The 17,778-nt window shown below is 48.3% G+C and overlaps 1 protein-coding gene across 1 annotated transcript in view; it reads right to left on the reverse strand.

Annotated features, from left to right (window-relative positions):
• Positions 1-1,145: 1,145 nt before the first annotated feature.
• Positions 1,146-17,778, reverse strand: part of SYT17 (synaptotagmin 17) — a 38,567-nt gene continuing 21,934 nt past the window's right edge. Inside the window, exon 9 of the mRNA XM_026859145.1 lies at positions 1,146-2,345. Coding sequence (XP_026714946.1) covers positions 2,149-2,345 — 197 coding nt within the window. The 3' untranslated portion in view covers positions 1,146-2,148. The remainder of the gene's footprint in view (positions 2,346-17,778) is intronic.

Consider the following 17,778-nt stretch of genomic DNA (forward strand, 5'->3'; position numbering starts at 1 on the left):
TGTGTATAAGAGACAGCGCTTATCCCTAACTGTGGCAGCCAAGCAACAGAGATGAAATAGGCATATTTATGTATTGTTTTCTTTTTAAAAATCAAAATATTAAAAGCACTGGAGGTAACGGGATTTCATTTGGGCTGCATCGGATGAACAGAGGGGGAAGGAGATGACTGCTGTCTGTCCTACCACGTGCCATTGCTCTGACCTCCAGTTTCAAAGGTTGAAGTGCCACAAGCAAAGGCAAAGCTTTCTGCAGCACCCAGCCCCAAGTCACTGTCTCAAACACCACATTTATTTTGTTCAAGGCAACTCTCCCACTTCTAGCAAAATGGGGCTGAGCTAGGGCAGATGGATGGAGAGCACGCTGGTTTGCACCTTTCCCAAGCAGCCGAAGGGGATCCTGGCGATGACTGTGGCTGCGGGAAGGCTGTGCACCACGGGGTGCATGGAGGGGGAGCAGGCCACGGGCCTGGGCGGCTGCAGGGGCCACAGGCTACCACCCAGCAATTTCACAGGTGACCCAAGAAGCAGGATACAGCCAGAGCTCAGGGCCCTTCCCCACCTTTTCTGTTTGATCACAGCAGCACTGATGTGGTGACAGAGACGACCCATCCGTAATACCCCAAGGCTTTCCAGCCCAACACAGATAAACACTGCTGAAGGCAGAACAGACTCTTCTTTCTCCAAAACAAAGACACGGAAAGACAATAAAGTCAAGAGCCAGGCCCAGCTCTCTTCAGAGTGATGTCCTTTTTGTTTGATTTCTCGAATGGGCTGTAAGCAAGATATAGATTTTTATGCAATCACAATGTTGATAAATTGAGCAATAAAAATTAATAATAATTTGGGGCTCACTCCTGCCAAGAACCAGGACCCAGAGCCCAGTGCCAAGACTCTGACACATCCAACCCATAGCATGGTAGGTGTGCTCTGGCTGGGAAGCATGCATGGCCAGACCAACACATCTGGCTCATTCTTCTGACTGATTTCCATCAGCAGGTCCCCAGTTCCTCTCAAATTACTCCTGGTTCATCATTAAGTAACAACGGGGTAAACACCAACATTTTGGCTTTTCTTGTGTGATAAACGTAACTGATGGTGCTCAACACAAAGATGAACTCTGCTAACAAGTATCACCCCAGTCTACATGTCACAATTAAATAAATTTTATTTTCAATAAATATACAATCTGCATCATACCAGACAATATGCTGTGAAAAAATAAAATGTACAGAAGCAACCAACAGGACAGCTTGACTGTAGCTAAGTTCATTTGGTGACCTGGAGAACTACCCAGGTTAACACACACAACACAGAAAGAGCCACTGCAGTCTGTGAGAGAATTAAAATTGTGTATTTTGGGCCTTCTTAAATGCAAAAGTTCCCGCAGCAGGTTTCTTTTGCACACCACAGGTTTGAGGGGATGTGAGCTGGCTTTCCCAGTACAAATGCTGTTGGAAATGTTTACTTTGCTATATCATCACTGTATCTATTTGACGTACACAGACTGCTATTGAGAGTGGCAGGTCTCACTGCTGATGCGACATCGGATCCATGTGACGCGGGGCCACGTGGCCACACACGTGCCCTGGCACACAAATGCACATGTACGTACTAACAGGAGCTTAATTCTGTTGAAACTAGTACAAGGACAAAACTGGAGTCAGAATCAATTTCACCACAGGTTCTACCGTTTAAAAAAATATTCTAACCTAATTACCACGTTCACCAACGAGAGCACACAGGTACTGATATCTCCGAGAGGATGAGCCATGGATTTGGAGTGGAGGGACAGTGGAAGCAACTCCCAACTCCTCCACCCACCTGGCGCTTCCCGCGGCACCCCCACGCGCAGCCCACGCCACCCGGCCACGCGCTCTGCCACGCGGGATGCAGACAGCCAAGCGGTGCTGGGTGCGAGCAGCGAGAGGTCCAGCTGGCCGGGCTGCTGGTGGCTGTGGGGGGACGGCCAGGACCCAGTGGGACATGGTTCACAGAGGCCAGTGTGGCCAGTTGGGTGCCAGCAGCTGCTTCAATCCAACGGAGCTGCTGTGGGGTGTGTGTAGGATGTGAGGTGGGGTGTTTCGGTCAGTGGTTTATTTTTTTTTGCCTCGTCCACCTGCTCGGTCTGGCTGCTGTCAGTCCCACACCTCATGTTACCTCCAAGGATGCTGGAGAGACGCGGTCACACTCCTCCCGGGACCGCAGGCTGTGCCACTGCTCCACGGCCGTCCGGTGCGCGTTGAGCATCCGGCGCCAGTGGTTGGACTCAGGGGCGCCCGTCGAGTACTGCCCGATCACGATCCTCCCAATGAAGTCATTGCTGCTCTTCACGTTGTGCCCGTACACTGGGGAGAGCACAAACAGAGACTGGTCATGGCAAAAGCATCACTCGTCCCCCCAGAGCCCTGTCCCCAGAAAGCCAAACGTCCTGCAAAGACAAGGCATGGCAGATGCCAGCGTTGTGGTACATAACTCAGCACCTTAGAAACATTAGAGACACCAAATCAGGAGTTTGGAAGGAATACGATAAGCTGTACTAGAGATTGAAATACAGTTCAATTAAACAGGACAAAAATTCACAGTTATCACGGTATTTAGCAAGAACAGGTGAAGCAGAATCACAGCATGGTTTGGGTTGGAAGGGACCTTAAATATCATCTAGTTACCCTCCCCTGCCATGGGCAGGGACACCTTCCACTAGCCCAGGCTGCTCAAAGAGCCGCTCAACACGGCCTTGAAGTAGAATTACATCATGTAACGAAATGCCAAAAGCACTGCCTCGGCATCATGAAATGATGAAAAGCAGCCAAGCAGCCTGCAATTGGGTAAATGAAGAAGCAGCATCACAAACTGTCTCCCCCCCGAATGCAAGTGTCACGAACTGTTCCAGCGCCAATCGATAGCCTTCCTGACTCAAGAGACAGGAATCACACACATACAGGCTGTCAGCAGGATGTTTATACAGAAATGATTTGCTGTAATTATCACTGCAGCTACTTGTTAAAAGTCCAGAAAAGCAACTGAGGGAGAGACGTCAACTCAACACCCTGTCCTTTGGATTAGCCCAGTCTCCTGGAAGAAAACATCGCAGAGAGCAGCAAATTCTAATGACGGACCCGATCCCGGGAAGGGCTGCACGCTCCCACCAGACACCAGCAAAAGCACTTTGTGTTCTGCAAATCGAAGCCCTGCCTCAGCTCATTAGAAAGTGAAACAAAAAGTCTGTGCAAGCTGAAGCCAGGATATCCACAGGCACTGGCTAGAATATTAAGGATTAAAACATCTCCTCAGGAAAGAAAGGGATTTTTAAGAACAAATGTCTGCAGGGGCTCCAAATCCACCCAGGATTGTGCAGCAAGAGCAAGTGCAAACGGGGAGAGCAGCCTGGCACAGAGCCCTGAGCCTGGAGTGGAGCCGAGCTCTGCCACCACTGCCCCTGCCAGCAGCACCAGCTCTCCAGGGCTGCTGGAAACCAGTGCTGGGAGCAAAGCCACCTTTGGGATCCCCCACAGCAACACCCCCGATGCAGTGCAGGGGGAGGACACCCAACACGAAGCACTCGACCTTGCTTTGAGCCACACATCTATGTCAAGGCTGTGTATTTTCTGTTATAATATAGCCCGGAACTAATTAGAATTATTTTAAGGTGCTACTCAGTATCTCTACCATCTCCATACTCTGCAAAGGCTGGTTCCTAGCTACTGCACCAGTACGGCCTCTTGCTCTGGGTGACTCGGGTGCCACCTGCCAGTGCAGTCCCAAAATCAAGCCGTGCAAGGTTACATCCCACTTTATACCTTCTGACAGCCCTGGGACATGCAGTTTATGGGCAAAGATGCTTCTGCTCATCAAATGACCTGGGGATATTTTTGGTAACAGCAAACCTTCAGATATCCAAATCATCTCTCCAAGTAACTGCAGTAAAAAAAAAAAAAAACAAAACAAAACACAACAGAGCCTACCCTGAAACTCAGAGCATTCTAAGTCTATCTGCAACCTACAGTTCAAAACTGAGGGTACACCCCCCTGTTAGAAAGACTGCATCTCCTCTGCTTGTCACCATCAGTTATCTAGGGGTGATGCCATCAGCTCCCTGCAATGTGCCGCCAAGGAAGCGCCCCTGTCAAGAGGCCAAGTTGGTGTTATTTGCAAAGACCATCTTCTGAGAATGTGGTGAAGAATTTTAAGCCATCCATCTCCAACTAGTACACAGCTTGTCAGAGTTATTAACAAGTTCTCTTACAAGGCAATGGATCACAAGCATAGCTAGCATGACTATGCTGAAAGTCCTGCTATGTTTTATTATCCTAGAGAAATCAAATATTGTGATAAAATCACTTAAAAGTACCCCCAAACCAAATGCCTCCCTAGTTTTTATATAGGGTTTTTTTTTCTTCTTTTTTTCCACTCTTTTTTTCCAGAATGAAAGAAGATGAAGCCTAATCCTGGGAGACAATACCAAGTAATTTAAACCAAGTAGTCTTAAAGGCCATCAATTAATCACAGGACAAATTAACAGTGGGGAAGCACCCCAGGCATACCAATTCTTCAAAAATAATCCATGTCAGGACTGTAAAATGAGTAGGTGTGCTAACTAAGGGAACCTGTTATTTTACTGTTGATCCAAGTATTTTAAATTCTTGTAAAGCGTCTTGCTACTCTCATCCTGTCAGGTAATTAGCATGTTGATTCCTTTAGGATATTAATGGACTAATTATACAACCACTGTTGCTTCTGTCATTAACTAGTTTGGATAGCACAGAGGTAGACTTCTTACTCAAGAACAGGGAAGACATTTTCCAAGGCCAAATGCTTATTCACACACAGACCATAAGAGGTGGCACTAGATTCAACCTCAGGTTTACAAACAGCTTCACCACAGCAGCTTTCTCAAAAGATGCGAGATGTTTGTGTGCTGAAAATTCAGCTTCACTCATCAGTCTGTGAGCCTTTAAAACTCAAGGACATGCCTTTCTCGGAGACTAATTGCTTCATTCCACTCTTAACATGGCCAGTATTTGCTGAGCAAATTTGCTGATGGTTGAGCTGCATGGAGCTGTTGCAGGGACCTTACCCAGGAGAAGGCGCCAGAGTTGGTATTGTGACAATAAGACCTTTTCTTTGCTCACATCCACAAGTACAATTTTGCCTGTTGCTGTCACCAGCTCGTCCAAGAACAGCTTGGAAAGGAAAACTGTAGGAGCCCATAAGCCCAAGTGAGCAGGTGAAAGCAGAGGCTGGCCATGCTGCTGGCACTCGCTGTGCCGCGGGGCTCCCATCCCAGCGCAGGGACGGGGAGCAGCTCTCCCCATTTCTTCCCCTGCTGCAGCAATCACTTCTCAAACAGATGAGGAAGCGTTTCCTTGAACACCAACAAGCATGCACTAGCCATTACACTTACTACACCATTAAGACTCATGTCTCACACTTCAGTGGGCTCCAAAGCCCAGCAGAAGTGGTTAATGTCACGCTCTCGATACAGACCCCATATGTACCCCTCAGGTACCCACCAGGACTCCTGGGTGCTCAGACACAATCCCAAAACGACTTTTCATGATACAAGGTGAGCTGCACACCATTCCGGGGCTGACCCCTGCCCTGGCTGGAAGGGACCTACCAACGCAGCAGACGTCTGTGGGGAATCCTGGGAACCCCCCTGAGCAGAAATCCTCTGCAGAGCAGTGGGGGGCCACCAGCCTGGGGAGGGCAGGCTCTGCCAGCACCCCTCTGCTGCTTGCAGACACACACATGCAGCAACCCGTGTACCACAGCTATAGTCCCACATGCAGTGGAACCAATTGCACACAAATTCACACCTTCATCCTCAGGAAGAAAGCAGCTCCTGCTCTTTCTTTTCAGCTGCTTCTACAACAGATAGAGGTGGAGAAGCCCCTGTGGTCCAGCCCACAGGACAGCAGTAGGGCACTGTGCCATACTCTGAGCCCAGGTTACGGTACAAAGGGACCAAACTACGTTCCCTGATGTCTAAGCATCCCCTTCCAGAGTCTGAGAGGAGCTCAGAGTAGATTTCAGATTAAATCTGCTCTTAGCCACAAAAAACAATAACTCCATGAAGCTGCTCAGAAGCAGAAAATGAAGTAATTATCATTTTGAGTTTTTAGATTGACCCAGACTCGTTATGGACAGGTAGACACTGCTTTCCATTTAAGAAACCTATTTTCCTGACAGAAACTACACACCTGATTTCATAAGCTTTTTTTCCACCATTGCAGTAATTTACACAATAGCAACATCCATTTCCAGGCCAACACAGAGCAAAAAGCAATTAAGGAAGCAGAGGTCAAACCAATTCCTCCTGCAGCTGTTCTTTACTGACGGATGCATTTGGAAACAGAAAGACTTCTTTAAAAAAAAGTATGTCTTTACAATAGAAATGATGAAATACAAAAGAAAATTGGGTTCACTTATGTCCATTAAAAGGGTTCAATTCTTGACAACAAGTAATGTAGTCATGGTGGGCTGACCCTGGCTGGACACCAGGTGCCCACCAAAGCTGCTCTATCACTCTGCTCCTCAACTGGACAGGGGAGAGAAAATACAATGAAAGGCTCATGATTCAAAACAAGGGCAGGGAGAGATCACTCACCAATTACTGTCACACGCAAAACAGACTTGACTTGAGGACATTAGTTTAATTTATTACCAATCAAATTGGAGTAGGACAATGAGAAATAAAAACCTCTTAGAACACCTTCCCCCCACTCTCCCTTCTTCCTAGGCTTAACTTTACTCCTGATTTCTCCACCTCCTTCCCCCACAGCAGTGCAGGGGCAGGGGATGGGGGTTGTGGTCAGTTCATCACCCACTGTTTCTGTCACTCCTTCCTCCTCAGGGGAAGGACTCCTCACACTCTTTTCCTGCTCCAGCGTGGGTCCCCCGTGGGGTGCAGTCCTTCAGGCAGAGTGCTCCAGAATGAGTCCCCTACGGGGTCACAAGTCTTGCCAGCAAACCTGCTCCAGTGTGGGCTCCTCTCTCCACGGGGCCACAGGTTCTGCCAGGAGCCTGCTCCAGCGCGGGCTTCCCGTGGGGTCACCCCCAGCACAGGAGGGGTGGCTGGGTCGCACCCCCAGCCTGGCTGCTGGGTTCCCTGCAGGGCTGAGCAGCGTGGCACAGTGGGTACCAGGCAGGGCACAGCCCAGAGCTGCACCCCAGCAGTGGCAGGGACTGCCAGGAGATGTGATGGGACCTGGAGCTCCAACATTTGACTCCAGGTGCAACTCCAGCCTGAGCTCTCCTTTGTCTCCTACTGACCTCAGTCACAAGGAATCACTTTTCACCACTCAACAGTTTTGCATGTCACTACATAATCTGGCACTTGCCTCTGACCCATCAGGTTGCCTCATCAGGGTCACATCAGCCCTGGCACCAGATCCAGCCAAAATGCCCTTTACCTTCCTCTTTGCCTCTACACTGAGACTTGCAAAACAAATACCTGTGAAGAGCATAACTGCAAAGTATTTGTGATTTATGATTCATGATTCATGTGCAACAGTACAATTTAAGCTGGCATTTCAGATACTAATTCATCCTTTGCTTGAACATACCAGCAGCCTTGAAATGACCAGGAAGGAGCACTAACTCAGAAAATTTCCTTAAGCTAACTTCAAGGCTATCGGTACCATTTATGTGATGGGGGACGAGGTTTATGCAGAAGCACCTTACTCAGCTGGGGCTACAAAGCATCAGCATCTCCTGAAAACCGTCTGCCAGATGTGCCCAGCAGCTACTCAGCAGTTACTCAGCCGTGCTGCGCTGCCGAGGACAGCCGCACAGTGCCTCTGCTGCCGCCTGCAGCTGCCCGAGCACCCGCTCCAGCCTCGCCTCGACTGCCACTTCTCCGGGAGTAAGGGGCACAGAAACCTTGGCGCACTGGAGGGGGTGGGAGCTCCGGCACAAATAATTTAACTCGTCTTCAGTCACCTATATCAGTTACCTGCAATGCAATTAAAACCATCTGACTCCAAAGAAAAATAACAAGCAGAAACGTGCCTCTTTTTTCATCTGCCTTCTTACTCAGGCTAGACACCGAGCAGAACATCTTCACGCAGTTTATACGAGTCCGTCATTAGCTTATTTACAGCACACCACCACCCACTCTCTAACAAATTGCCCCCAAACTTGTTTTCTTATTTATTTATTTTTAAAATGCAATTTGTTTCATCTTGAATATTTCAAAAGGTCTTAAATAATGAAGCACCCCTCGGTGCAGCTCACGTGCACCCCCCCTCCAACACACAGTGCTGCAGCACAACATGCCAGCCCCAGCGATTACAGAGCCAGCCCGGAGGGCTGAAGACATTTCCTAGCACAGCAGCCACAGCCACAGGAACCAGCTCCCCAGTGGAAGAAACCTCGAAGGAATCGGAGGACACTGCCCTCTTCCTTTCCACTACTGGATAAAGCTATTCAATCTAAATACTAGAGAGTAAAAATCCAGCTTAATTTTCATAGCTGGTCTAGAGGAGAATATGGGGTGCCTGGGTCAATCATCAGGCATGAAAGTTGTTAAAAAAAAAATCCTACCCACTATCATACACCTGCAATTGCTGTTGTCAGCCTGTAAAAGTTTCATCTGATACCCTGGGCCCACCAGGCTAGGAACTGAAGAAACACCTACATGGCAAATATTCTTTGCAGCAGGGGCACCCCTCACCCTGCAGCCATGCCTGCTGCCGGCTGGCATGGTGCTGCGAGCTCCAAAGCCCACACCCAGGAACCTTCAGCCAGCAGCGCCCTGCTCCAGCAGCCCAGGTGCATCCTCAGATTACAGACAAACCAGAGGAAAAACGGAAAAATAAGCAAAAATGTGCCCAAGGCTGCACACACGCAACTGAGCGGCAGAGTCTCCCCGAGGACAGGTCTCATGAGACTATGGAGTCTCTCTGGCAGGAACCACAATCCTGTTAGCACTGACCCATCAACACTCCCTGCACTTCCCCACTTCAGCCTCAGGCCTTGGCAGGATCTCAGAAGTGCCTTATTTCACGTTTCCACCACTCCCGCAGCCAGCGCTTCATCCCTGACCCTTTGCAGGCAGAAACCCGTGCCCAGCCTTTCCCACGCTGGCCGCTGAGCTCTGCCATCAGCTAGCAGGTCTGACCTGTCTGGTTAAGCACGTCTGAAAGCTACTTTGGACTGCTTGACATCAGTATTAAAAAGCTGTTTAGCACAAAGAAGGTGCTGCTAGGAGCAGGCAGCAGCTGGTCTAATGATGCACACTGCAAAGGTCACAGGTACGGACCAAATTCTGCCCCTAGCTCCTTGAGCATGACCCACAGTACTTAGCAGAGAAGAGAGGAAAGCACAGGAGAAGATGCTATGGTTTCACATTTATCAATTTAATCTCCATCAGGCTCTGATGCACATGTAAAACTCACTTCCCAGCATCTCATTCCTCCGTGAGGCTGCTCCCTGCGACGTCCGTGCCTGCCCAGCTCCGGAGGGAACGGCACTGCTTGGGTGCACAGCAGAACCCTGGCCACGCACAGGCCCACCGCCGCTCCAGCACCCAGGCACTGCTCCGCAGGGGAGAGCAACATCACCACACCAAGGAAACTCACTTTGGAAAACCCTTTCCCTCCTCTTTCTCCTGCGAGGGCAGCCCCTGTGCTCTGGGTGCTGCAGCCTAGGGAGGGGACCCTGTGGATGCACCCAGCATGTGCCCCGAGACAGGCGTTTGGCAAATGGGGGTCTCGCCTCAGACAGGGAGAGGGAAGTGCATAGGAGAGAGCAGGGACCCAGGGAGCAGGGAAATGCAAATGCACAGGCATGTCTTGTGGAGATCTCAAGGATATGCAGGGATGACACCTCATTATCTCATCAGGAGAAACTGGAATAACGGACTAGATGCATCTACTGCAACAGCTTGGAGGATATTGAAAAGGAGTATCTACAGCTGTCTTTTTCCACCTCCAATTCCTCTTTTTTTAAAAAAAAAAAAAAAAGCGCATCTTAATTCTCCACACTATGAGCCCCAGATCCCACAAAGCACATGAATGGCTTCATGCCATTGACAGACCTCACACGACCAGGCTCCAACCCCAGGGCCATACAGCGGCTGTGAAGGAAGGCTGGGATGGCCGTGCGGAGAGGCAGCCTCTGACGGCACGTTCACGCGTCTCCTCCAGCAGCCACAGGGCCAGGCACAAGCATTTCATCTCCAGACACCACGAGCCGCCCAGAGCAGCTACTGCCACTGAGATTCTTCCTCATTTGATACACAGAAAGATTATGGCCTTGTGAGACGTCTGAACAATTTCTTCCACCGTGGCATGAGCCAAACAAGATGAAAAGCCGAGGTGAGAGAGACGTGACACTCCTCAAATTAATGGGCTTGGCAAAATGAGAAGTGCTGATGATCAGCCTGGAGAGAGGAGGGTTTGCTCCTTTCTTTAGAAGAAAAAGAATCTCCAGAAATTCCAGAGAGCTCCAGGACAAGCAGTTTCTGCCATGTCTGCAATCAGCTACCGTTATTAACTAAGTTGGTTCCCCTGAAGAATCTAATTTTGCCTTCTAAGCGAGCAATAGATTGGCTAAGAAAGAGTCAGCATCTTGTTGCTCTCACCAGGATTAATAGCGTTTCACTCCTCCTCGTTAAAGCAGCAAGTCTGCTGCAAAAAGCCAAATCCATCCCTGGAGTACCTTCCCTGGGTGATCCCCAACCAGGATCGGGGCGGCAGGACCCCTCTCAGCATCTCTGACTGACCTCACTGACTGTTCTGCTGTCACCTGCTCCAGGCTGACAAACAGTGCCTATCACAGAGGCCGGGAAGCCACAGATGGGATCTGGAGGATGGAGAGCAACGGGGACCTTCCTCCTCCCAGAAGGGTTTCACAGCCCATGCATCATACCCGCTGCAGAGAGGCTCTGCCAGGCAGGGTGGTCTCCAGGAGGCCAAGGTCTCCCACCGCCACCACATCTCTGTGCCCCACTCCCACTGCCCCAGGAGCAGAAGATGTCCTCACAAGACCTGCTGGGTCACCTTGTGTAGCCACGAGACCTGGAGCAAAGGAGCCAGGACCATGGGAGGCACCGGCCAGGAACACTCTGCTCTCCCCAGACCTGAGCACAGACCATATGGTGTCTGATGCATAAATACACGAAGTGTTTTATAATGCCAGGCACAAAGGCCAAATTCTGATCTAAATTAAACAGGTATAAATCCCAGAAAATCCAGGGCTGACATCAATGGTTTTCTCTTTTTTTTCCCCCCTTTGGTTAAGATAGGATTACACAGGTTTAAGCACAGATTAGATTCTGCAGCTCCAGATATGTAGAATATACAGACAGTACGGTACATCAGAAACACAGGTCTAATAGACAACAAGAAACAATTTTCTAGCAGCAAGTTGCCTAATTATCTATCCATCCAAGAGATGTTACTGTGTCCAACATAGTAGTGTTTCAAAACAGAAACCACTACTTCCTCCTGTGTTCCAGTATGGAGAAAAAAAAAAAAAAAGTTTCATTTGCCTCATATATTAAAGGATTTTATTTTTTTTCCCACATGTATGCATGCAAAAGACAAAGTGCCTGAATATTTTTTTGTAGGGAAGAAAATGTAATAAGAGAAAGGAGAGATGAGCATCTGAAGCAGCAAGTCAAAATGTATATGTGTAAGGATCTCAAACACACTGCAGTTTCCATCCCTGCAAACAGGCACCTGAAGACGATGCTGGCATCTGAAGGTCATACACGGTCAGGCAAATCAGAATTCAGGTGTATTTCTGGAGAAGCCTGAGGACAAAACCATTATTAGCCTTCAACCTGCTCAGCTAATTGGGACATTTGGAAATCAGCCTGTTACTTAAAAAAAAAAAAAAAAAAAAAAAAAATCACTGAGAAGCCTTGCTCTCCCTGCATCCCATTCATGGGACTTTTATAAATTTTGTTCAGTGCAGGCAAACACCAAAAGCATCACTGTCTCCAATGTCTACATGATAAGTCTGACCACCAGAGTTGACAGGGAAAAAAAATAGTAGTTTTAAGCTCTGAGGACCTTCAGCCATCTTCTTCTCAACCAGGACTCAAGCCGCCCAGGGGCCTAACTTTAGGACTCACCTGGAATGAACCCTAGTTAGTTTTATTTCCAGCTGTGATGGCTAAGTGTGGGTCTGTGAGCTGTAAGCCTCTGGTGCAGCAGTTTGCCCCTCCAACTAACCTGGGCTCACGTGGAAGGCGAGGTCTGGAGTTGATGACCACCTTCAGCTCTGGCCCATCTCTGTACAGCCTCTTCCAACAGGTCAGGGCTGCTCTCCTCCCCCCCCTCCACCACCGCCGACTGCCCCAGAAACCGTGTCATGTGGATCAAGAATACTCCAAAATATTTGCTACTGAACATCCAAAAGATGCTCATTAGACAACACACAAAGCCAGACTGGTCTGTACCAGAGCATCTCCATCATCCCCAGGAGAGGAGGGTGACAGCAGGCCAGAGCTGTGCTCACCAGATTATCCGTGCCATTAGTGACCATTTACTCCAGATACAGAAACATCCCGAAATATCCACCTCCAACAAGAAGTCAGGATTTTAAGGAAGACCCAGTTCCTCTCCTCTCAAGCTGTAATGCCACAGAAGTAATTAATATGCTCAAACAGGCAGTATTCCTTCAAAAATAAATATTTCAGTGAAAGCAAACCAAACTAAACTACACGGAACTGCACCATTAGCAACACACACTAGCAATGACTTTTTTCCCTCCCTCTAAAAATTCAAATTTCATGAAATGGTCCTTAAAGTTTCCCAAAGGCCAAGGGAAAGGGAAAATAAGCCAATAGAGGAACCAGGTATATTGCTATTGAATAGCAATCTGTTATTTTAATTAAGTACTGCCTAGTAACTGGAAGTTAATTAGAGGCTTGGGATAAAGCATCAAAGTGATCTGGGGGTCTGAAGACACATGCTGTTACAGCACTCAGTGCTTGATGGTATTGTCAGTGACCTTCTATAGAAGCTGCTGAAATCACAGGCATAGGTGTGCAAAGTCTCAATGTTCAAAACTCCCTCCGAAACTCAAATACTTTAAAAAAGAAATAAAAGTGAAAAATTGGCCCTAAATATTTCTAGAAAACAGAGACACATTTTTAGAACATACTGAAAAGTGAAGAGAATCATATAAAATCCTATGAATGGTTCAGAAGAGAGAGTGCCCATGAGCTGCCAGGACTTATGCTGAAGATCTCACCAGCTGTCCCATACACATCGAGGCTGATCTCTCCATCAACAAGCAAGCCCTGCCCCAGCCCACTTCACTCCCCTGGGCAGAGCATCCTGTCCTGGATCCATGGCCACCTCTCACACTGGGACACTGCAGTGGGACAAGCCCCACCACCGCTCTCCATCAGACACCACCAGCCCCATGCTCGTCCCAGCTCCAGCTGTGCTCTCGGCCAGGTCAGACGGCAAAGAAAGTTTTCCTCTGCATTTGCACAGATGGTACCCAGAGCACAAAAGCGGTTTTTCCCTCTTTGGAGACCCTGCCTCCCTCACAAGCCCTAAAGATGCTGTCATGTAAACATGTACAAGAGCTTATTTAGATGGAGAAAGACACAGACAGTCACCACAGGACCTTGGGGAGATATATATTCCCCAACTGTGAGCGCTGAAGGTTGTATTTTTTATGGTAGGTGATCAAAAGATGTTAACGAGTCACCAAGATGTGGTTTGCCCTGGAGCGTTGGTGGTTTTTATTGGGCCATCTGGGCTTTACTGCAATGCAAACAGCATTACCGACGATTGTTATTAACAACATTACAATCACTAACAAAATACCACAGTGCTCGGATTTCAGGTGTCGTCTCACCTCCTGCTGCACATCCCAAGCCTCCTGAAGGTTAGGTGGGAATTTATAGGACAGCCTGCCCAAAATCCATCGGTGGGGAGAGCACACTGTCTCTAGGTGCTCGGCATCCAGCCCTCCCAAGAGCAGAGGCTGCAGTCACACCTCAAATATCCTTTTTTCCTTCTTGAAAACGGCCTTGGGCAGCAGCTGACAGGCTGGCTGCTGGGGCCAAACTCCACCTTCCCCTTACCAAGGGACACAGAATAATTAACACCTTTGTTCACAGGTATATGTGGTTAGGACAACATACTGTCTTTTAAAGCCTGCCCCACTTCTCTGCAAGAGGTGAACCCATGGCTTGCCTGCACTTGAGCAGAACATGGCACATGGGGGCTGTGCGTCAAGTTGCCAAAAGACAAAAAGTGGAAAAAAGAACCACTCAAAAAAGTGCATTTCTGTTACAGTATGTATATGGATGCTCATTACCCAGACAACGTCTGATGGATGAAATGAAAATCAAACATCTTTTCCGCTAGCTGTTGCCTCACTCCTCATCTTTTTCCTCTCAAGACATTAGACTTGTTATGACTATTAGTTGCTTTCCCAGTTTTAGTGTCTTTTGGTGAGAAGCTATGAACAGACAATACTTGCAGCAGTGATCCTGACCCCGTATACCTCCTCTGGAGAGGACATCTCCATCTCAGCAAATCCCACCTCATTTTAGGCACTGAACTGGGACATGTGAGTTAGTGACAGCTCCAGTAAGAATCTGAGTAGGCACAGAGGGGAAGGCAGACAGCCAGCTTGTGCAAGGTGTCCTACACTAATGTGGAAGGTGAAGCATTTTGACCTGTAAATGCCAATAATTTACAGTGTTGAATCCTGGTGTGCCTAAAGAGGAGGAAAGATCTAAGAACCAACCCAAGCCCACTCCAAATCTTGGCTAATGCAGCACTCATTCTGTGCACCCCCATCTTGGAGGCACCCACTGCCCATCTCCTGGTCTGGCTGCACTTCAACTGGGCGTTCAGTCCAGGGTCCAGCTCGCCAGAGCACCACCAGGAAAGCAGGGAGCAGGATGGTGCTTTACAGAAAACAGTCCACCTGCAGTGTTTGTACACACAATCCTTCCTAAAGTTGCAACAAAATGGTGCATAAATTCTTATAACAGTGCCCTAAATCCAGACAGATTGATGCACAGAAGAAAAACAGGGGGAAAAAAATTAATCTTACTTTGTCTAGAGAGCGCCTTATTTTGCAGTGTGGTACCAGCCACACAGAGGGAGCCAGAAGCCTCAGCTGATAGTGACTGGCACAGCTCCACTGCTTCCTAGTGAAGCCAAGCCAATGTAAAGACAGCTGCAGACTGGGTCCAAAATATGAAGCCACAAAAAAGGTTCCTGTAAATTATTGAAGATATACTCACTTCTGGCTCCCATGATTGCTTTTACAGCTTTCTCCTCATTCAAAGCATTGTCACCCACCCTTCAAGCAGGATTATTTTCCTTTTCAGTTGGACTTTGACTCAACAGCAAATTTAATTAACTGACCTAATGGACTAGAGCTGTGGATTGAAAAAAAAAAAAAGAAAAAGAAATAAAAACCAATTCCGCAAATCACACAACAGAAAGAACCACCACTGCAGCCAAAAAAAAAACAAAAAAACAAACCCAAATCCAAACCCCAAGTATAAACAACAAACCTACATAAATATACGTGGCTTGTGCTCCTGCTTTGTAGAGGTGAAAAATAATAAAAACATCCTCACGTTGCAAGGTACAGCTTCTCCATGTTGGCAACCATTTGCTCTTTGCTGTCTTTTAACAGAAGAACCCAAAGCCCTTTACAAGTTTTTAAGCTGCGCAATGCCCTAACGTGCCAAGAAGGCAGCTATGCGGGGAATACCACCATCCCCATCCCAGAACTTCAGCCACGCTGCACACTGATACTCATTTTATTAAAACCTCACAGATGCACACAAGAAGAAACTGGTGCTGCACTCCCTGTTGAGGATATGCTTCCACCAACACCCGGAGCACCTCCATCACTTAGGTGAACACTGAACACGGCTCAGCATCTTCACCACCACTCGATCCCCTGAGCCACCTCACTCCCATGACACTGCAGCTGCCTATGCAGGAGGACTCAAAGGTCCTCGCAACAAGATGAGCTCTTTGCTCCTCTAACAACAGGAGGTGGCGCAGGCACCAGACCAGCAGAAGACTGTACACGCAACAACGTGACCAACACCTCTGGCTCCAGCTATATACTGGCTACACAAACCACAGAGTCCCAACCACAGCAGAAGCAGCCAGTCCAGCGAAGCCCGAGCTGTGCATCACCCCCCAGTCAGACAGTAGCCACGAGAACCTGGCCCCGCTGCTCCTCCAAAAAGCTCTGCACGCTCCTTCCCAGCTTTGGAGCTGCTGGTGACATTTCTGGCCTGGGATTATTTATTGCAACATTCAAAGCAAGCAACACGTCATTTAGAAAGTGAAGCACCACTTAAAAGGCACACCACTGAAATCCAACTGCATTACTTATGATTATAAATCAGTTAACTTCCCATTGATTTATTTGAGAATACATCCATTCGTACAGAAAAAAATGATCAGACACCCACCCATTAATGCTAACTTCATCAGCTGTGGCAAGGAGCACCATATTCCCCTCACCCTTCTGACTGCACAGAGCTGCTACTCTGCCTCTTCTTCTGTTAGGAAAAGGGGAAAACAAAGAAAAGAGTACTTCATGTCTGTCACAAGATCACCTGATAGAAGCTTCCAAGAACAAATTCATCATTGCACATGCAAGGTACAGTCAGGGTGACGTTCGTGCAAAGCAGTGATTAATTATAGACTTTTTGCTGAGGAAATTTCTGAGCATGAAGGGCAAAATTTAAATTGCTGATCAGCATCACTTTTGTTGTAACATGTTTGGAAACAAACTAATGGGTTGGAATTAGATTCCTTGTACCAGCTTTGACACCTGTATCTGCCATGTAAGAAATAAAATTTAAAAATACTTCAAAATATGTTCTTTCAGATGCAGATTCCTTTCTCTTCATCCAAAGATGGTGAGTAATGGGTGTAAATTTGCCAGAAAACGTGTTTGTGAAGCAAGGGAGCCCAGTGTGGTGGAAGAGCGTGGGTCCCACCACCCAGCCCCTCTGCTCCTGCTGAGAGCAACAAGGTCTGACCCGGCTCCCGACGGCGCCCGAACTCCACAGCCCACATCGGCTGGGTGAAATCATGGCACAGGAGAGAAACCCACCACTTCCCAGGGGTCCCTGCAGCCCTGCCCAAGACCCCCACGCTGCAGAACAGCGGACAAGGGCACCAGCCACAGCGGGTCCGTGCTTCAGTTCAGCCTCACCGCTGTGCCCAGCTCCGAGCAGCACACCCAATTGCCAATTTCGAGTGTTTTCAGGCCTAGAGATTCAGATTTCATGCCAGGAGATTCAGAAACTATTTAAAAATGAGAATTCCTATCCCAGCCAAACACCTCCAGCACTGACAGAGCTCTCGAGTGAGGTTAGCTCTGGGACTTCTCGCTCACAGCCTGAGTGGTCTGTGTCTTGTCTCCCTCAGCTGTGCCACTCAGGGCTTGGCACCCAGTCCCAGCCCTTTAGAAATAGAGGCATGAACAAAGCTGCTTACAGAACAGGTGATGTCAGTGTCAAACACCTACACCTGCATCACCTCGCCGGCAAACTGTGTCAAGTACCAGAAGTTATCTTTGCCAATGTTCGGGCTCTGGGATTGTTCAATACTTCCCTTTCATTCTTCTAATTTATGACTTTATGTCCAAATTGGTCAACACTGAGAAATGCAGATAATACCGCCTCCTCCTCCTCTGCACAAAGCATTCCCAACGGCACCAATTACGCACAGGACCAATAACGTGCACTCCCAACGAGCGCCAGCCACCAGCTGGCCATGGTGGGAACAGCTTCTGCAGAGGACAGAGTGAACT

This window comes from Athene cunicularia (genome assembly GCF_003259725.1).
Source record: "Athene cunicularia isolate RWA chromosome 14 unlocalized genomic scaffold, athCun1 chr14_part1, whole genome shotgun sequence".
In the NCBI taxonomy this organism is placed as follows: Eukaryota; Metazoa; Chordata; class Aves; order Strigiformes; family Strigidae; genus Athene; species Athene cunicularia.